General features: G+C 33.7%; 1 protein-coding gene across 4 annotated transcripts in view; it reads right to left on the reverse strand.

Annotated features, from left to right (window-relative positions):
* SORCS2 (sortilin related VPS10 domain containing receptor 2) overlaps nucleotides 1–23,198 on the reverse strand; it is a 1,375,930-nt gene that overhangs the window by 213,049 nt on the left and 1,139,683 nt on the right. For all 4 annotated transcript variants that reach the window (XM_001372355.3, XM_056802395.1, XM_056802396.1 and 1 more), the window contains one exon: nucleotides 15,712–15,801. In XM_001372355.3, the coding sequence (XP_001372392.2) occupies nucleotides 15,712–15,801 (90 nt within the window). The remainder of the gene's footprint in view (nucleotides 1–15,711; nucleotides 15,802–23,198) is intronic.

Below are 23,198 nucleotides of genomic sequence, written 5' to 3' on the forward strand. Positions count from 1 at the left end.
TACTCTAAGCCCACTGCTCCTTTAATATGCATGCCACTAAATTTTGTGTGATCTTGACTGTGCCTCCACAACATTTGAATTGTTTCTTTCTGGCTGTTTGCAATACTTTCTCCTTAACCAGGGACTTCTGGTATTTCATTTTGGGATCTCTTTTAGGTGGTGATCAGTAGATTCTTTCAATGACTACTTTATCCCCTGGGTATAAGATACCGGGACAGATTTCCTAGATAATTTCTTGACATTTGATATCTAGGTTTTTGTTTTGATTATGACTTTCAGGTAGTCTAGTAATTCTTAAATTATCTCTCCTCAATATATTTTCCAGATCAGTTGTTTTTACAGTAAGATATTTCATATTTTCTTCTATATTTTTTCATTCTCTTGGCTTTGTTTTATTGTTTCTTGGTGTTTCATGGAGTCATTAGCTTTCACTTTCCCAATTCTAATTTTTAAGAATTTACTTTATTTAATGAGATTTTGTACTCTTTTTTCATTTGACCAAGTCTGCTATTTAAAAATATCTATTATTTTTTTTTTAATTTTTTTTTTAAACCCTTACCTTCCATCTTGGAGTCAATACTGTGTATTGCCTCCAAGGCAGAAGAGTGGTAAGGGCTAGGCAATGGGGGTCAAGTGACTTGCCCAGGGTCACACAGCTAGGAAGTGGCTGAGGCCAGATTTGAACCTAGGACCTCCCGTCTCTAGGCCTGGTTCTCAATCCACTGAGCTACCCAGCTGCCCCCAAAAATATCTATTATTAAATATCTATTTTTCCTTTGAAGATTATACTCAGTTTCACTACATAGATGATGCTTGATTTTATCTAAACTCTTTTGGTTGTCAGAATATCATACTCTAAGCCCTCTGCTCCTTTAACATGCATGCCACTAAATTTTGTGGGATCTTGAGTGTGCCTCCACAACATTTGAATGTTGTGAATTTCTGTGCCTATTTAACACTAGGTCAATTTTGTTTTTAAAGATGTTATTTTCTTCAATATATTTTGTGTGCCTCTTTTAACAAGATATTAATTCTCTTTTCATAGTATTCTTATGTCACTCTCATTTCTTTCCCAATTTTTCCTCTACCTCTTTATCTCTTCTGTAAACTCTTCCAGGAATTCTTACTGGGCTTTGGTTCAAATAGCATTTTGTCTCTAAGATTTTTTTTTCAGAGAGTTGTTTTCACATTGTTGCATTTTTCTGACTTTATATCTTGGTCTTCCCTGCCAGCATAATAATCTTTAATGGTCAAGTTCCTTTTTGTTGTTTGTAAATTTTCCCAGATTTTTCCTGACTTTGAACTTTATATTAAAGTTTGGCTCTGCTCACTGGGAAGTGGGGAGGCACTAAGCTTCAGACTTTTTTGTGTTGCTATTTTCAGAGATAGTTATGGTTATCTGGAAGTTTGGGGGGTTTCCAAGGTGGCATGTACTTTGGAGAGGTATAGTCACTATTCTTTGGTCTTTACCCAAGAAGAAACGCTTGTCCTCTGCAGCCACAAATTCTCCTTTTTACTTTGGTACTGTGACCAAGGTCCTGCTCTCTAGTGAACTATCACCAGCTCTATTCTCTGCCCCAGATGGGTGACCCTGAACTGTGCATAGGCAATAGAGTTATCCGTCAGTGCCAATTATACCCAGTGTGAGTAAAGGGTCCTCTGTAAATTCTTTCTGAGCAATTTTCTTTCCTCCTTATCATCTCTGGCCTCTCAGGCTCTGGTAGATGCTTTTGTAGCTGTTGTTGCTGCTATCATATGTGTGAACTCCAGGGTGACTTCTGTCATACCTCCACCACAGTGTTACAGACTCCTACTTACCTCTTTAGTTTTCTTAGGCTAGAATAATATCTCACCTTAACTTTTGTCTGCTTTGTAATTTAAAATGTAAAAATTTGATTTGAGCCATGATTTGAAGTTGTTTGAAGGTGAATGTTGGGAGAGTTCAGCTGGGTGGCCCCTAATCTGCCATCTTGGATATTATCTACTTCATCATTTCTTATGGCAAAATAATATCCCATTCAACTAAGATAGCACAATTTGTTTAGTCATTCCTCAATAGGAAGGGACCCCAACTTCTACTTTTTTTGCTACCACAAAAGGCATTCTTCTATAGCAAGTTAATATTTAGAAAAAAAATCCTTGATTCATTTCTCTAATGTGGTCTTAACAACTCTAGCTGATAAGTGACATAAAATATTATGTCCACTTTAGAGAAGAGAAAACAAAATTTCCAGGAAGTGAAATAATTTCACAGGGTCATACAATGAGTTTCTGGCATATATCAGATTGAAATAAAAATCCCAAACTCTTCCTACTAAATAAAAGAAATTCTAACTTTCTTTTTGTGAAAGTAGTCCAATTAGAATATTTTTAGGCTGAATTGGATGAAATATTTAACAAATCCTATTTTCAGTGGTTATTAACATAAATTTATAGATAATTTTATATACATTATAAAATATTTTCTCATGTATATATATATATACATACTATACAAACATAAATATATACACATACATACATACATACATAGATATACATACCCCCCATATATATATATACCACTCATTTAACATTGTGAGATTATTATCGCGGGTTATTTCTGGGAACTTTCCCCAGTTAGCAGTACATATATTACACGATAAAATTATAAGGTTATAGGATTAAAGGAGTAGAGCTTTATTGCTGGCAGAGTCTTCAGAAGGCATCTAGCCTGGGACTCTCATTTTTGAGCTAAGGAAAGGAAAGTCCAGAGAGGTAACGCGACTTGTCACTCAGATAGGAATGTCTGAGTACAGTATCCGTAACTACAGTTGTGAGAAGGATGCTATATGTCCCCAAGGGAAATCAAAATCCTGAACTTGGGTTTAAAAATTAACCCTAGAAATACAGCATGGGGAAGATAGAACTAGACTACAGTTCATATGATGACAATGTGGGTCACTGGGGTGACACTGTAATTAATAGAGTTACTGTGAAAGAAAAGGATTCTAATGTTAAGAGATGAGGAGATGCTAATTCTGCTGTCTTCTCCTGCAGACCATGTCTGGATCCCATATTCAGTTCTGAGCCCTATATTTTGAAAGGGAAATTGATGAAATGAATGAAGAATATTCAAGGAAAGTATCTTAAAAATATGTCAAAGGAAGATCAGCTCAGAGAATTGGGAATAGGAAACTTGAGGCAGATGGCATAGTTGAAGGGCCCCATATAAAGAGAGATCAGCCTTGTTCTACCTAGCACTGACAAGGAGGACCAGGAGCAATGATGAGGATCTGGGGAGAGGCAGATTTCAATCTGATGTCAGGAAAAACCTGCCAGTAATAAAATCTGTCCATAAAGGAGACAGGCTACTTTAGGTGTGTATTATGTTTTGGATGAGGGGAAAGTTGTAGTCAATTCTCCATCACCAGAGTTCTTCAAAAGGGGATGAAATAGTCACTTTTCAAGGACATTGCAGATTCATGCTGCAGCTTGCCTCCATGCTAGGTGTCTCCTAACTCAAAGATTCTATGATGAAGCCTAAAGTTGAGGACAGGAATAACTGCATTAAATATTGAGGCTGTTCTGAGAACTGCTCTTGGCTTTGTTAGAGATTATCTGTTTCTTATTCATCTAATTTTGTCCTCCTATGAAGGATTAGCCAATACATAATGCTTCCCATAAAACAATTTTGTAACTGAGAAATTTAATTTTGCAATCTACCTTTTGACTTTTTTTTAAAATGGTGAATTGGGAACTTTTTAACAGCTTGCTTTTAATAATGGAAAGAAATTTCTGAATCTCTCTTTTTTCCCCTGTCAGACTATCTCACCTGTCTGTCTCAGGACTTTGTATTCTGTGGAACAGAAGGATTTGAGATGGGTTTCCCTCTCTCCATAGTTTTATTAACTTGTGACAAAAAAACAGTCCCATGGGAGGGATCAATGTCACTTTCTGTGAGTACCCTAAAGCAATATACCATTTGATGCCTGGCTGGTCATGGTCTATAGCTCTCTCTGGAAAAATGTCAGGCTTAGAGACTCACCTCAAAGTCCGGAGATGTGGGAGTAAATTTGTGGCTCTCCAAAAATCACTGAACGACTTTGAAAAATGCCATGTGCCCTCTCATGCCTTTTTCAGTTTTAACAAAGAAGATATCATAAATGGCTTAATCTAGTTTTCCAGGCCTTCCACAAACTGGCATAAATTCATATCCAAGATTATTTGCTTTTGTTCTTTAGAAAATGCCTTCAAGCAGGAAGATGACATCCAAGGTTTTATTCCAGCTCCTGAAGTCATGAGTCTATAATTTTGCTTCCATTCCAATTAGACTGGTCTCCTGGCTATCCCTACTCCACTCTCCTAAAACATCCTGCTCATCTCGGATACTCTTCCCTGAAAACAAGAGCAAAGTATCCTGGACTTATAATTAGAAGAAATGGGTTTGAATCCCAGCTCCGCGACTTACTATTTCTGTGAATTTGAGCAAATACCTTCATATTCATAAACCTCAGATTACAGACCTATAAAATGGGAGTAATTCCTACCTTCCTGATCTTAAAAGGTTATGATAAGGAAAAAATTAGCATCTTCCTGAGTTAGAATCTCATCTCAGAACTTACTGTAGTATCTGAGATGAGATTCTAATAAGTATCTGAGATGAGATTCTAACTCTAGGCAAGTCACTTAACTCTGTTTGCCTCGGTTTCCTTATCTTTCAAATGAGCTAGAGAAGAAAATAGTGAACAACTCCATTATCTTTGCCAAGAAAATACCAAATGAGTTCACAAATGAGTACATCCCTGAATAACAATAACAACAAAGGATAATATTAGAAAATTAATATCAAACATTTTGTAAACTCTAAAATATAAGCCCAATGTCAGCCATTATTTTTATCATTATCAATATACCCCAGTTTAAGAATACCTCATTTTATTCCCATTTCTAACTCAATTCTTGACTATTCTTTAAAATACAGTCCAACACCCATTTCCTCCATGAAACCTTCCCTGCACTTATCTCTCTCTCCTCTAATGTCCTATATCCTTTAAGGCTAGATCACTTATTCTTATCTAAATACATTTTGTCTTCTGTTAATACTTTGATTCTTATTATAAGATTGTCAAAATTGGAAAAGACCTTAGACATCCAACTCCTTAATTGTCCAAAGAAGGAAACTGAGGCCCTGACAGAAGTGACTTTTCCAAAATCACGTAATTAAAGAGTTAATGAAAGAGCTGGGAATAGAATATGATCTTCTGACTAAGATTTTTTCCCTTTATATCTGTCTTAGCTTCCTATAAATATTTCAAATTTATCAAAGAAAGAGATAATTTCTTCTTCCCAATATCTCCCAGAATAAAAGACATTTCCTTAACAAATATGTTGTTGTTCAGTCATTTCAATCATCCCTAACTCTTCATGATCCTATTTGGGGTTTTCTTGGCAAAGATATTGGAATATTTTACCATTTACTTCTCAGTTTATTTTACAGATGGGGAAACTGAGGCAAAAGGGTCAAGTGACTTGCCCAGGGTCACACAGTAGTACGTGTTGATGTAGGATTTGAGGCAGGTCTTCCTGATTTTAGCTCAGTGCTCTATCCACTGTGCCACCTAGCTACTCTTATAAATATATATTGTAGAATTACATAGATAGGTAAGTAGACTGGTGAGCTTAATATACTATTTTGAACAACTGAAATATTTCATTATTGGTTATTTCATGGCTTTGTGAATTTCTGATGAGTTCCCTCTCCCCCCCCCCCCTCTCTTTCTGTCTAGGTCTCGCTCTGTCTCTTTTTCTGTCTCTTTCTCTCTGTCTGTCTGTCTCTTTCTTTCTCATATACCATTGAGAAGTGGTCATCATTTCCTTAATGGAATTTAGGTTTGAGATAGAGAGTATTAAAGCATTGGCCTAGTGGGAATTGGAAAGTCAGAAGACTTGGGTTCAATATTCATGTCCTTTTCTAGCTCTGTGTCCATGGGCAAATTATGTTCCATCTATGAGACTCACTCTCCTGCTCTGTCGAATACGGATAATATAATACTTCACAGAATTATTCTAAAGCCAGATGAGCTAAGCTCTCTGTAAATTATAAAGTACTAGACACAGCTGAAGAATTACTTTTTGTAACCCAAACAAGGATAAAAGTGTTATATTATAATTGCTGCATTCTCCGTTAGTCTCAAATATAGTTTACAAGGAAAAAATGGCTGGCTCTAAGAGAAAATTATATTGGCAGCATTTGTATATCACTGTGTAGGTTCATAACAACATTGAATAAAGTCTCAAGTTATCTATTTTGATTTTCTTGTGCCTTATAAATATTGTTAAATGTCCAATAAAACACATCTTTCTGAGTCACATAAAACAAAGTAAGATCTACTAGAAAATGTAAAAAAACCCTCATAACTCATAAATGCTCTCTCTCTCTCTCTCTCTCTCTCTCTCTCTCTCTCTCTCTCTCTCTCTCTCTCTCTCTCTCTGTCTCTCTCTCTGTCTCTCTCTCTCTCTCTCTCCTCTCCCCCTCCCCATTCCTACTTGTAGCACACATAAAAAGAAGGATTTAGGGTTTGTAAATCTGGATTTTAATCTTTGTTCAGTTATGCTAAGGCTATGAAAAAGTCACTTATGCAACAACACAGCCACACACCAACAATCACCACTACTCTTGGAATAGGAACTTGAATTTCAACAGCATTTTTGAGGTTACCAAATACATTACTAACCATAATCCTTTGAGGCATGCAATTCAAATATTCTTGTTTTCATTTACAAGAGAGGAAACTGAGGCTTAGGGAGTTTTGGTTTTTTTCACACAGCTACCTAGCCAGTAAGTATTCAAAACTGATATATGAAATTCCTACTTCTACTAAAACAACAAAATAAATCTCGTTGGAATTTCATTTTCCATACTGGCCAAGATGCAATTTAAATGGTTCCTGATAATCTAATAACAATGTTAATGTGTGGCCCATGGTGGTTTTGAGTATACTCCCCTGAGTATAAGATTAATAACAATATATTTCTGACTACATATGTATAAATATTATTTTGTAGTATTAAATGCCCCTAATGTAATCTCACTTATTGTTATAATTCAATGACAGAGTGAATTAATGATGCTGAATAGGATTTATAATCAGAAATATATGTAAGGGGTAGAAAAATAAAAAATATAATGGGTTTCAGCTAAGATAGGTCAATACACTAGGAATACTGGATTAATCAGTAACCGTAATGAATGAATGATTGACAAAGAAAGATTCATGTCAGGAAAGTGCTTAGGAAATTAAACTGCTAGTAGTATATAGGGGAATGGTTGGTATTGATTCTCCCCCCCCCCAATTATATAATCATGGAAATCAAAGAGTGTACTAGTGGGGAATCAAAAGGAAGCAAAGTTTTGACAGGTACTTGAGAGAGAGGGAAAACATAAGGAATAATGAAATACTAATGTTAACCAAGTGAAAAGAAATATTAACATACTCTTATCTCTTAATGAAGTATAAGGGAATTTTCCTTGATTAATTTGGGAAGAGCAATATCATTGGTTGGACTGAGATTGGGCATGGATCTGGTGGCCCATTTAAAACCCAAATTCACCAACAAGGACCCAGAAAGAGTATAACATAAAAAAATAATTTTAGTCAGAATCACATTATATTTTATTTTTTCAACAAGAAAGAAAAAATTAAAAGACAATATTAAAATAAAATAAAACAACTTACAATTTAAAACATAAAGTTTCATATATAAAGTTAAATGAGGATCTTTTGCAGATTGCATTATATCTGAGATAACTCCAAAAAAGCAAGGATTGCAATAATTATCTCATGGAAGGTGGCAATAAAAGTAGACACTGATGAGAGATAAACAGCAAAACCCCATTTTACTCAGACAGCAAAATGGAATACTATCGATACTGAATATGTATGCACTGAGAGTGTCATAGAATCCAAGAACAGAAGGGTAAAAGCTAATTGAATCTGATAAAGATCAAGGCAATAAGTGTACCTCTTCTAGATTTCAGCAAATTTAATGAAGTTAAACAAGCTAGAAACTAAATCTCTTAAAAATATTAAGAAAAACGATATCTGACCTACATATAATGATTATTGAAAAAGAATATTAAAGCATGTACCTATTTTTCTGTTCTACATAATGTCGCAAATATTCATTACATGTATAAAAGTTAAAAGAACTCAAAAGTAAATTCAGAATGGCAGAAATGGCAAAATTAATAAAATTGTAAGTAATAAGGGTAACATGAACAAAAGACATAACTAAATAGATGATAAATATTTTTTTCCTACAGAATTGGACTAAAGAAACCATAGATTTTGTTTAAGCAATGTATATCTTATTCATATAAAATGTAAATGACAAAATTTGTGGGTTATAATTATAGCAGTACTCAGAGGAAACAGATCCATAAAGTTAGATAAATATTAATAGTGATAAATATTTATTCATATATTCATATTCATATAAATTCATATTTTTAAAAAAGAAAGAAAAGTCTTAGCAATATATTTATCATTTTATTTTTAAATTCTTAAAATCAATATATTAATAATACTCAAAGAAGCACAAAGTTGAAAATTTAGAAAATGAAAAGAGGTCAATATAATTGGAAGTAACAGCTATAAAAATCTGTGCATTAAATAAATCAGACTTTAGGTTCTTTTTCTTTGAGATCAATTAAGTAGATAAATCATTATCTCATATGATTTTTTCTTAAAGGAAAGAGACAGGAAAAAACCCTATTAAATTTGTAAATGTGAAGACACAACTCATAGTTAATGAAGAGGAAATGAAAAATTCCAGAAAAGAATATGCCTAACTTTTTTACTGAGAAAACTGATAACTAGAATGCAGTGGGTGAATATTTTTTAAAAATAATACATCTTTATCAATAAACCAGGAATAATGACTCTCAAAAACCTCAGAAAGAGATATCAAACAAGAAATAAATGAGATCCAAAAGAAAAAACAAACAAACAGCCATTTGGATTTGTGAGTGAACTCTAATGTAATACTTGAAGTTAGAGAACTCTATGCAACACTTGAAGTACCTAGGGAGGACAGTGCTATTTAACAAATTAAAAAATGGAGAAAAAATATCATTAACCTTCTTTTGTGAAATAAATGTGGATGAGATCTTCAAAACAGGGAGGGATAAAAATAGCTTTTAAAGACTATTGATCTTTATAGAATAAAAAAGCTCACAATAATATTGATGCAAATACTAAGTGAAAAGCTAACAGAGACAAATATCTACTTACCTACACACATGCACACATACACATACATACATATATGTACATGCACATGTGTGCATATATGTGTATATATTGAGATGACAATGGCCAAAATGGATTTTTACACATAATGAAAAGATATCTATGAGCAGGTTAATATGATTTGGATTAAATTGGGAATTCTATATTGAACAGAAAAAATATGATTTAGACTGCAAAAAAATTGTATAGATATGAAATGGAAGCACATAGTGGGAGAAAGATCAATGGAAAATTCATTTTAAAAAATAGGTAGGCAAGAAGAAATAGAATGTAATCCATTTGATATATATTTATTTACTCCTCTCTAGAATTGAAGAAACTTAGAGATCAAATCAAACACCATGTTTTAAAATCTACAAAATTTAGAGAAAATGATATGATAAAATCAATGACAGCATTGAGACTAGAACCCAGATCTCCTAAGTTTTGGTTTTCTCCCTTCCCCAAAGAACCCAATAGATCTTCCTAATCCCCATAGAAACCTTAATTTTGAGATCTCTTTAAAATTACTGTCCAATGTCACACAAGGCAAGGATTGGTTAATTCTTACAAAACTATAAAAGTTTCCAGTGTAGAAACTGTTAGTTTGACTGTTGTCTAAGAACCAGCCTGGCCAATTTCAGTGAGATTTCTCACAAAAGGTTTCTTATCAGGATATGAATTTTTGGCCACAAAAGATTACAAAGACAATCTTCTCAGGTGTACAGTAGCTCTAATATGTGTCATTTAGGGGTACTGTCTAAGCATAATGAAATGATGGAACTTCTGATTCATTTTTTGCATTTTTTTTATTACAGTGGTGAGATTATTTCTTGGACAAAACTGCTAAGAAAGATAGTACGCATAATGATTCACATTGAAGTCTGCTCCTCTGCCATTAAAATACTAGTTTTAGAATGAAGAGGACCAGGTTCAGTTAAGAAAACACTTGGGCCTTGAATTAGATTATAAGCTCAATGAGTCAACAGTGTGACATGGAAGCCAAAACCAAGACCAAAATCACTAATGTAACTAATAAATTAATAGAGGGGTATTGCACAGAACCAGAGAAACTAGCACTAGCACTTCTATATTTCTATTATTCTTGCTTTGTGATGGCTTTGGCTGCCATATATATATATATATATATATATGTATATATATATATATATATATATATACATATATGTATATATATACATATATATGTATATATAAATATATATTATATCTACAAATCACAGCTGATTTATATATATACACCTATTTTATACATTGAGTCTGTGATCCATATGTGGAAGAGTGGGCAGTCCTGGAGTGGAGCATCAGCTGTGATTTGTAGATATAAAATTTAGGGGAAGTGACCCAAGAGAAAAAGGTCTTTAAAAGTGGAAACAGAGACACACAGACACAGACTCTCAGACTTGGAGTGAAGACAGGCTTGAAGGGAGTCACTTAGAATTGAGGCTGATAAAAGAATCTGCTGATTGAACTGACAACATGGTGAGTGTAAAGGCTGACTTCCATCCTTACCCTTTATGGAGGCATGAGCCTCTGGGAAAGGCCCATTGTCTTGAGACTCCTTTCCCCTGACTGGGGCCTTAGAATTTCTACCTGGCTGAGAGGAAGTCAGGGCTTTCTCTCTCTCTCTCTCTCCTTTTCTCTCTTTCCTCTATTGTAAAAATAAACTATCATAAATTCCATTTTACTTTAGTAATTCATTTTTTGAAATTTAGAAATTAAATACCTGGGGACGAATTAAATATTCAGTCCAACTGTAAAATCAAATTATATATACATATATATGTATATATACACACACACACACACACATAATTAAGAATTAAATGTAACAATGATGCATTTTTTTTAAACCCTTACCTTCCATCTTGGAGTCAATACTGTGTATTGGCTCCAAGGAGGAAGAGTGGTAAGGGATAGGCAATGGGGGTCAAGTGACTTGCCCAGGGTCACATAGCTGGAAAGTGTCTGAGGACAGATTTGAACCTAGGACCTCCTGTCTCCAGGCCTAGCTCTCAATCCACTGAGCTACCCAGCTGCCCCCTACAATGATGCATTTTAGTCTGTTTCTTAAAGTTTCTAAATGGTCTATCCTGTATTTTAGAGAAGATTTTGCCTTCTCTAAATGTTTTATCTTTCCCAGTGCTTTGGATAAGACTCAGCCTACAGAAGACAATTATTGTTTGTTTAATGGAGAAATGACAAAAAGACTTAATTACAGTTGGTAAATCATGAAATCATAGAATCTTAGAGGTGGAAGGGATGTCATTATTCAATCTTCACCTAAAATGTGCTTTCTCTTTCTATTAACCTTTGTAAGAGTACTTTAGTAACAGGGAACTCATCAAATCACTAAATAACCTACTTCATAATTGGAACAGACTGTTAGGAAATTCTGTTTTTTTAATTTATTTAGAACATTTTTCCATGATTACATGATTCATGATAACCCCACAACCCTGCCCCCTGCTTTTTCCTTCCACCTCCCAAAGTCAACAAGTAGTTCCACTGGATTACACATATTCATAACCTATATTCCTAACAATAATGATGTTATTCATATTTGCAGTAGAGACATTCTTTAACATCAAAACCCTAATCACATCCCTATTTCACTATGTGGTTGGTCATATATTTTTTAATGCATTTCTGGTTTCACAGTTCTTTCTCTGGATGTGGATAGCATTCTTTCTCCCAAGTTCCTTTGGATTGTCCTAGGTCATTGCATTGCTACTGGTAGAAAAGTCCATTACAATCAATTGTGACTTAATGTATCAGTCTCTGTGCACAATGTTCTCCTGGTTCTGCTCCTTTCACTCTGCATCAATTCCTGGAGGTCATTACAGTTCACATGGAATTCCTACACTTCTTTATTCTTTTCAGCACAATAATACCCCATCACCAACAGATACCACAATTTATTCAGCCATTCCCCAATCAAAGGGCATCTCCTCAATTTCCAATTTTTTGCCACCACAAAGAGTGAAGCTATGAATATTTTTGCACAAGTCTTTTTCCTTATTATCTCTTTGGGGTATATAAAACCAGTGGTGTTATGGCTGGATCAAAGGACAGGCATTCATTTAAAGCCCTTTGGGCATATTTCCAAATTGACCACCAAAATGGTTGGACCTATTCGCAACTCCACCAGCAATGTATTAGTGTTCCAATTTTGCCACATCCCATCCAACATTTATTGCTTTCCTTTGCTATCATATTGGCTAATCCCCCTCAGAGTTGTTTTAATTTGAATTTCTCTAATCAGGAGAGATTTAGAACACTTTTTCATGTGCTTATTGATAGGTTTGATTTCATCATGTGAAAAATGCTTATTCATATCCCTTGACCATTTGTAGATTGTGGAATGGCTTGATTTTGTCAATTTGATTTAGTTCCTGATAGATTTCAGAAACTAAACCTTTGTCAGAGAGTTTTGTGATAAGAATATTCTCCCAGTTTGTTGCTTACCTTAAAATTTTGGCTGCATTTGTTTTGTTTGTACAAAAACTTTAAAATTTGATATAATCAAAGTAATTCATTTTACATTTTGAAATGTTCTCTAATTCTTACTTGGTCTTAAATTCCTTACTTTCCCACAGATCTGACAGGTATACTAATCTATGTTCACCTAATTTATTTATGATTTCATTCTATATTTAAGTAATTTGCCCATTTTGAATTTATCTTGGTATAAGGTATAAGATGTTGATCTCAACCTAATTTTCCCAAAACTATTTTCAAATTTTCCCAGCAGTTTTTTTTTCAAATAGTGAGTTCTTGTCCCAAAAGCTGGGGTCTTTGGATTTATCGAATTTGGAATTGGAATTATTGAATACTACCTTACTGAGGTCATTTACTCCTAGTCTGTTCCATTGATCCACCCTTCTTTCTCTTAGCCAGTACCATATTGTTTTGATGACTATTGCTTTATAGTACAGTTTAAGATCTGGTACTGCAAATGTGAAGAAATCCTTCACATTTTTTTCATTAGTTCCTTCAATATTCTTGATCTTTTGTTCTTCCAAATGAACTCTGTTATAATTTTTTCTAATTCAATAAAAAGGTTTTTTGGTAGTTTGATAGGCATGGCACTGAATAAGTAGATCAACTTGGATAAGATTGTCATTTTTATTATATTAGCTCATTCTACCCAGGAGCAGTTAATGTTTTTCCAATTATTTAGAACCAGTTTACATTGTTTGAAAAGTGTTTTGTAGTTGTGTTCATATAATTCCTGTGTTTGTTTTGGCAGATAGATTCCTAAATATTTTATATTGTCTAGAGTGCTTTTAAATGGAATTTCTCTTTCTAACTCCTGATGCTGAGTTTTGTTGGAAATATGTAGAAATGCTGATGATTTATGTGGGTTTATTTTACCCTGCAACTTTGATGAAGTTGTTAATTATTTCCACCAGCCTTTTAGTTGATTTTCTGGGGTTCTTTAATTTCATCTCCTCACTACCTACTTTAATCTCTTCAATTTCTTTTTCTTCTCTAATTACTATGGCTAGCATTTCTAGTACAATATTGAATAAAAGAAGTGATAATGGGCATCCTTGCTTCACTCCTAATCCTATTGGGAAGGTTCCTAACTTGTCCCCAGTCATACACTTGCTGATGACTTTAAACATACTTTTTATTATTTTGAGGAATGACCCTTCTATTCCTATACTTAGTGTTTTTAATAGGAATGGGTGTTATATTTTGTCAAAGACTTTTCCTGCATCTATTGAGATAGGTCCTTGCATCCTTGGTATAAGTCCCACCTGATAATAGTGAATAATTCCTGTAATCATTTGCTGGAAATTTTTTGGTAGTATTCTATTTAAGATTTTTGCATCTATGTTCATTAAGGAGATTGGCCTGTAGTTTTCTTTCTTGGTTTTTGGTCTGCCTGGATTTGGAATTAGTACTATATTTGTGTCATAAAAGGAATTTGGTGAAACTCCTCTTTGCTTATTTTGTCAAATAATTGGTATAGTATTAGGATTAGTTGTTATTTAAATGTTTGATAGAATTCATTTGTGAATCCATCTGGCCCTGGGGGTTTTTTCTTAGGAAGTTCCTTGATGGCTTGTTCAATTTCTTTTTTGGAGATGGGATTGTTTAAGAATTTTATTTCCTATTTTGTTAATCTGGGCAATTTATATTTTTGTAAATATTCACCCATTTCATCTCAGTTGTCATTTATTGCCATATAATTGAGCAAAGTAGTTCTTAATAATTTCCTTAATTTTCTCTTCATTTGAGATGAGATTACCCCTTTTATCTTTGTTACTGTTAATTTGATTTTCTTCTTTCTTTTTTATTAGATTGATTATTGCTTTATTTCATTTGTTTTTATGAAGTACCATTTCCCAGACTTATTTATTAGTTCAATAGTTCCTTTACTTTTAATTTGATTATTTTCTCCTTTAATTTTTAGGATTCCCAATTTAGTTTTTATCTGGTGATTTTTAATTTGTTCTTTTTTCTAATTTTTTAAGTTGCAAACCCAATTCATTAACGTCCACACTCTATTTTCTTGATATAGGCACTCAGTGATATAAATTTCCTCCTGACTACTTCTTTGGCTGTATCCCATAGGATTTGGTATGATGTCTCCCCATTGTCATTCTCTTAAATGAAGTCTACAATTGTTTCTATGATTTCTTCTTTGACCCACCTTTTTTGAAGAATTACATTATTTAATATCTAATTAACTTTAAATTTGCCTTTCCTTGGACCCTTGTTAATTATAATTTTTACCTCTTTATGATCTAGAAAAGTGGCATTTATTATTTCGGTTTTTCTGCATTTGTTTGCAATATATCTATACCCTAGTACTTGGTTAATCTTTGTATGTGTGTAATGTACTGTTGAGAATAAGATATATTCCTTTTGATCACTGTTCAGTTTTCTCCAGGTATCTATTAACCCTAATTTTCTATCATTTAGTTTACTTTCCTTACTTTCTTTCTTATTTATTTTTTGGTTTCATTCATCTAGTTGTGAGAGGGGAAGTTTAAGTTCCCCCACTAGTCTGCTCTTACTATCTACTTCCTCCTTGAACTCCTTTATTTTTCCTTTACTATTAGTAAATTTTTACTTTGACTGAGGCAACATCTGTCTTTGTAACTTCTCCACTGTACCTAATCCCATTTCCCTCTTTTGGTGGAGAGAAGACTTTACTCCTGCTTCCTGGAACCAATCTTAAGGATACAATCTCCAAAGCATAATTAATGCCAGTTTAGTTTATTTCATCTTGGTAAAAGAGCAGCAAAGTACACCACAAAATGAAATCTCATGAAAGAAAAAATCATTATATGCCCTTAAGATCTTGTCATATCTAATGGTCTTAAAGGTTATCATCTTGCACAATGTCGATGATGTCAGTCAACAACAGTATCAGAAGGAAGGAGCATAAGATCATATTTACCTTTGGTAGTGCATATTTTGGTAGTTTCATCAGGACAAATTCATTGCGTCGATATGATACATAGTATTTAGTCCGATTTGCTGTGGTCGCCTAATAGGAGGAAGAGGCATATGTTAAGTTTGTTTACTCAATTCAGACAAATTTGCAGGGAAAATAACCAATACACTTTTTAATTAAGTGTAAGTGTTCAGGGAAATGCTGTAAAGTTGTAAATTACTCTTAGATGTTTCTAGGAATCAAATTAAAAAATATATAAAAATAAACATAGGATAAATTCAGTTAAATTTTTTAATAAAAGAAAAGCACACTAATTTGGGACATAATGTTGTAATAGTTAATATATAATAATTAATAATAACAATAACAATAACTTACAGTTAGATAGAGCAATATAGTCATCTTTTCCAACAATAAAGAAATAGGATTCCAAAAGGAAGTTAATCTTACCAAGTTTCCTTTAACACTTTCATCCTAGAAGCACTTGCAATTTTATTATGGTGGGTCCTTTCACCACTGGTGAGCATTATGTGCCTTATTAGGTGGTCTGTAATGGGGTACACTGTAACTACAGGATAAATTGCTCTGTGGCCAAAATAATGATGGCCCCATCACTAAGTTGGCCCTCAAGAAATGGTTGTTTCTATTATTAGGTCCACAGTTATGTTTTCCTAGTTTGGTACAATATGGTGGAAGTTATGGTTCATTGACAAGGCTTTTAAGAACTTAAGGTCATCTCATGTGAGATAACGATGGAGAACTTTGGTGGAAATCAAAGGCTGTACAGCTAGTGAATAGATGGACCTGGAATAGATAAATAGATACCAGACTAGAGACTTGAACAAATCATAGACTTTGAGAGTTGGAAAGAACCTAAGGGATTTTGCAGCCTAATATATATATATATGTGTGTGTGTGTGTGTATATATATATATATATACACACACACACACATATATGTGTATATATGTATGTATGTATATACATATATATAGTATATATTATTTGGTGAATATATATATGTATATATGTATATATATACATATATATATATATATATATATATATGAAATACATCATCAGTATAAGACATTAAGATACCAGAAAAGAGGTCAACTTGCCTCTGCTTAAAGACCTGCATGAAGAACAACTTATCACTTTTGGATAGCTCTAATGGTCAGAAAGATTTTTCCCTTACATTTACTCTGAACTTCATCTTAACACAATTTCCAAATTCTACTCTCTAGGGATAAACAGGTGAGTCTAATCCATCCTCTTCATGACCATTCAGTTTCTGAAAGACAGCTCTCATGTCCACCAACACTTCTCATCTCAAGGCTAAATACTTCCAGTTCCTTCAACAATTCTCCTGACCCAGATTCAAAGTGTTTTACCATCCTGGTTTCCTTCACCTGGACACTCTAGTTCATACTTTATTAACTATGGCTCCTAGAACTGAACAAAAAACTACAGAAGACAGAGCATAATGGGAATATCTTCTACCTTTTCCAGAAGTCAATACACTCAATATGCATCAAATAACAATAACTCTGCTTATTATATCGCATAATTCAGAATGAGATCACAGCCCAATAAAACACCTGGACCTTTCTAGAACAATTGCAACATAACCATGCCTTCATCATCTTGTAATTGTGAAACTGATTTTTTTTACATCATTGTGTAAACCTTTACATTGATCTCTACTGAATTTCATCTCATTAAGGTCTAGTATTCTAGCTAGTTATCTTCCAATGAGTTAGTTAATCCTCTCCATACTGTATTATTTGCCTATTGAAGAATTATGCCAGTTATGCTGATTTCTAAGTCATTGATAAAAGTATATTAAACAGCAAAGAACTAACACAAATCCTAGAGGCACTCCAGTGGAGAACTCCTAAAATAATGATGTTAAGCCATTGACAATTACTCTTTGAGTTTGTCTATCCAATTCACTCTAATTCCACCTAATTGTATTATTGTCTAGCTCATATTACTTCATCTTGTCCATGAGAAAAGTGTGAGATTAAAAATCTAGATAAATTTTATTCTGAGTATTTTCATTATCCATTCATTTAGTAATCTTCTCATGAAAGGAATGGAGTCTATTCTGGCATGACCTCATCTTTGGTGAAATCATACTGGCTCCTGGCAACCACTGATTCACTTTTTTAAAATAACAGCACTTATCTTTGATCTTAGAATCAATACTGTGTATTGGTTACAGCATAGAAAAGCAGTAAGGGCTAGGCAGTTGGGGTTCAGTGATGTGTCCAGAGTCATCCAGCTGAGATCAGATTTGAACTTAGGACCTCACATCTTTAGGTCTGGCTTTCAGTATAATGAGCCAACTTGCTGACCCCCCATGGATTCACTTTCAAACCATATTACATCATCTCTTTAATGATCCACTCTACAGTTTGTACAATTTTTATAATTTATAATTGTATGAGGCCTATAATTTGTTAATCATTTTCTCTCCCCATTTTGGAAAGTCAGCACATTTATATTTCTCTAATAGCTATGTAAAGATTGGATTTGGCACTCCCCGGATTATAACAATTAAAGTATTTAGCTCTTCCCTGATTGTGAAGATTTAAATTGTAACTCATGTCTATTTTTAGATTTTAATCCTCATAAGTGTAAACACCCTACTTAAAAGTTAAGTATGAAGATCTGCCTTTTAGATTTAATCACCAAAAGTACAAATATCCCACTTAATCATGAAGTGGGAGGTCTGTGACCCATGTGTGCAATAGTAGTGGGTAACAAATCAGAATAGACTAACTGCCTTCTGGGTAGTCCTAGAGTACAGCGTCAGCTGTGATTGGTTGGTAGATGTGGAATTAGGGAAAGTGACACAAGAGAAAATGCCTTTAAAAAAGAGTTCTATACAGAGTTTGGGGATTCTGGGAGAGTTCAACTTGGATTTCCACTTCTGCTGGATGTCAATTATTTTTGCTTTCGAATTGAGACTGATGAAGAGGGGCAGAAGAATTTGCTGACTGAACTGACACTTGGTGATTGAAAAGCTTACTCTTAACTGCTAGATTTTCTGAAGAGACTTCCCAGGTCCTCAGCTTTGTCGAAGCCAGCTGAAACTAATATTCCATGCCTGGAGGGGCTGTAAGTAAATTACTTAGTGCTCAGGCTAGATATCTTACCTTATCCTCTCTCTGGTTTCTTCCTTCACTCTTTCTACATTTTGTAAATAAATTATAAATAAAATTTATTTGGAATTAATTAAATTCCTGGTGACCAAACTCTTAAATAATCAAGTCCAACCCTTTAAAAAATAACCCCTTTTCCTCCCCTTACATCTTGGTGGTGCAGTGGATTTCAGAAGTCAAGTCTGGAGTCAGGAAGACATCTGCCTGAGTTCAAATATGTCCTTAGATATTTACTAGCTTATGTAATCTTGAGCAAGTCACTTAACTCTATTTGCCTCAGTTTCCTTATCTGTAAAGTAAACTAAAGAAAGCAATGGTAAATCACTCCTTCTTTTTGTCAAGAAAATCTCAATCTTTGCCAAAAAAATACCAAATGAGGCCACAGAGAGTTGGACATGACTAAAAAGCAACTGAACAAAAATAACAACAATGTTGAGGTACCTCTCCCATTTTCCATGATCTTTCAGATATCATTGACAGTAACTCAGGAAACTCTCATCACTAATATATCATGTCCCTGGGTCACATTTGTGATATCTTTCCAAAACTCCTAATCTATTTCTTATTTCTCTTTGGTTTATATTATAATCCAGTTACAAAATCACTTTCTATTATCCTTTACCTAAATATTACTTCTTCATTCTCTCCATCACACCTGCTAGAGTTCTTCAAATAAATATATTTATCTTTTGAATATATAATCTTCTCTCCCCCTTCACTATCTTCAGAATAAGACATATCAATCCACAGTCCAGCCTTTGATTTCCTTCTATTAAGTTTCAGTGATACTTTGAGGTCTGCTATGTTTGTATGAAGCAGAGCCTCCTTTTCATTGTTTGTCATTTAAATGCTCAGTGTCAGTGTATAGATAATTGAGGTTGTGGATTTTATTTTATATTTATTTATTGATTGATATTTTCTTTCCCCAATTATATATAATAACACTTTTAAATATATATTTCCAAATTATAAAATCCAAATTATCTTCCTTCCTTTCACCCCTTGCCCAGAATTGATCAGCAACCGGTCATGGATTTTATAGATCTCTCCTTTTATGGATTTTTGTCTCCTTTGATGTTCTGGGCACTTGAGCTGTTATTCTTCACTGTTGTTTGGGACATACATACTCACTTATGTTCAAAAATCACCATCCACTAATTGACAAAAATATTGGAACACTTTTAGGATGGCTGGTTAGGATAATTCAGAGGCTGTTTGGTATATCCAATGAAATAACTCTCACTTGGAAAAAGAAAACTGAGGTAACTTGTGCTATTCACACCTTAAAAGGAATTGAGCATAAAAATCAAATCAATTATTTGATCATGTTTTGATTAATGAACAGAGAGGAGATATTCAGAACTTCTACAGATTGTAAAGAAAAAAATGGAGTATTATCAGGAGTGTTGATGGAGAAAAATTTGTTTTTTTTTAATTTTTATATTTTTACAAGACATTAAAAAATACATTTGATCCTGTCTAATTTAATGAAGGGGAAAAACAAAAAGACATTAATTAGATCCGGATCCTTAGCATTTTTGCCATATTTACCTGTTTTTTGAGCAATATTTTTGAACTCTTATCTTACTTCTTAGAAGTAGATAAAGTACCAAACCCTGAGATGGGAGGTGCTGGGTTCAAATTTGGCCTCAGACTCTTACCCTTCCTAATTGTGTGACCCTGGGAAAGTCATTTAACCCCATTTGACCAGCCCCTACTGATCTTCTGCTTTGAAACTAATACTTAGTATCAATTCTATGACAAAAGTTACAGATTTAAAAAAAAAAACATATTTAGAGTCAGGGACTATTTTTTTAAGAAAACCTTTTTTTTTAATATTTATTTATTTTTTTTTAATTTTATAATATTTTATTTGATCATTTCCAAGCATTATTCATTAAAGACAAAGATAATTTTCTTTTCCTCCCCCCAGCCCCCATAGCCGATGCGTGATTCCACTGGGTATCATATGTGTTCCCTTTTTGGGGGGTAGCTGGGTGACTCAGTGGATTGAGAGTCAGGCCTAGAGATGGGAGGTCCTGGGTTCAAACTTGACCTCAGACACTTCCTAGCTTGTGACCCTGGGCAAGTCACTTGACCCCCATTGCCTAGCCCTTACCACTCTTCTGCTTTGGAACCAATACACAGTACTGATTCCAAGACAGAAGGTAAGGGTTTAAAAAAAAAAGAAAGCCCTTTTTTTTTTTTTAGTTCTTAGCAACAACTCTAGACAGAAGGTTAAGGCTAAACAAATGGGGTCAAGTCACTTGCCCAGGGTCACACAGCTAGGAAGTATCAGAGGCCAAATGTGAACCCAAATTCCTTACAAATCCAGCTCTCTCCACTGTGCCACCTAGTTGCCCCACAGAAACTATTAAAAATGAATGAATTCTACACAGAAGAAAATAGAAGATTAGACCTTGAAGAGATATTTGGAATGTTAGAACTACCAACCAAATTAGATGACAGAATATAGATTGTAATAACAAATGGAAATTATCTGAGAACATAGAATAGAATGTCAGAGATGCAAGGGGCTTTAAAATATATAACATGCAATATTGGAGTAGGAAGGGACCTTAGAACCTAGAATGTTCAAATTATAAAGGAATTTGGAGATGTTCTACTTTCATATCATTCCATCAGAGATGAAAGCACTGAGATTCAGAATTATGAAATCTCTTGCCAAAGGTGCCTGGGAAAGCAGGGATAAATTTCTTGGTCTCCTGATCCTTAGACAGGTGCTCCTACAACTGAACCATGCTGCCTCTTAAAGGGATGGATGCTAAAAAACGATTCTTGCTAAAAGATGCAAATTTGACCTTTGTCTGTTGAAATAGAGATGAAGTATGACAGAAGATCTACCTGCCTGAATATTTAATGCACATCAAAAAATGTAACATTTCAACTGTTTTAAGTTGCTTTTTCATTACAAAATCTTTTTTTTCCCCTGCTGAATAATAAATGGGAACCCTTTAGGATTCTGATTTATTAACTGACAGATAAGAGGAAAACTAGACAGTTGTTATTTTTATTTATTTCATTTTAAAATATCAGCTTGATTTGTCATATCAAGCTGTCAAAAAATACTGCCTTTCAAGGGAAATCAGTTTCTCCACTCTAAATGCTAAAAAGAAATTCATTTATCTATTTTTTATTTCTTATTTTTTTCCCTTGAAGGGTAATAGCATGATAAAATAGAAGCTGTCCATGAGCTGGAGCCAGAGACTGCAATTTACAAGTTTTGTGACCCTTCTGGTTGTGTGGTATAAGTTTCCTCTCTGGACATGTTTCCTAATAAAATAAATAAAGTGCTTTGACGCTATTCAAGTAATTTATGGCCATTATCTTATTTGGGCCTCACAACAACTCTGTGAGCTAGGTACTATCAGTATAATTATCATTCATTTATAAGTAATGAAGTTAATTGGTTTGTCCATAGCTGCATAACTAGTGTCAAAGGCAAGACTTGAATTTACAACTTCCAGACTAAATCCTGTCTGGAAATCATTAAAAAATGAGTTTGAGCCATCAATAAAAAAGGGGTAAAAATATGTATACTTCTTCTATAATACAATTGTTAATAAATCTCATTTTAAAGTCTATGAAGCACTTTCCCCATTTATAACCCTCTAAGGCTAAGTGGTATAAATATTGTTTCCACTTTTACATTTAAGAAAACCAAGGCACTTAGAAACATTACTACTATGTATTAATCATATAATTACTTTTTCAAATAATAAAAGTCAATAGCATAGTAATTAATTGTAAAAATAGTTACTAACAAAGCTTATTAATTGATTAACTTATGGCCACATTCAGTCACACATTCAGTCAAAACTGTGATGCACATCTAGTCCTCCTCCTCAGTTAAAATCCAGCTCTCTTTCAATTTATCATGGGGAAAGAAGAGGTTTATGTATCATAAAGCACCATAAAATGTGAATTAATAACAGCATTGTTATTGCTATTAAACAGGAAGGACACCCATATATACTGTAAGATTAAAATTAATATCCAAATACTTCAAGTATTATATTCTTATAAGAATTTATTAATTAATAACTTGAAGGAAAAAGGAAAATGATAGCATTAGCAAAGAGAGATTTGCCTGGACTGCCAAAAGTTGGAAGAGAGTCAGGAAAAGAGCATGGGAAGCAGAGCAAGAGGGCAGAATTACAGAATTTATCTATACATGTAAGGATGTAAACCTGAGGATGAAGGGAAAGGGATGCTGGGAGATGAAGTCCAAGGGTACAAAATTTCTATTTATATAACACTGATGCAGGTTGGTGAAATAGTCTTTATTTGCCTTGTTTT

The sequence above is a fragment of the Monodelphis domestica genome, chromosome 6 (genome assembly GCF_027887165.1).
Source record: "Monodelphis domestica isolate mMonDom1 chromosome 6, mMonDom1.pri, whole genome shotgun sequence".
NCBI classification, from domain to species: domain Eukaryota; kingdom Metazoa; phylum Chordata; class Mammalia; order Didelphimorphia; family Didelphidae; genus Monodelphis; species Monodelphis domestica.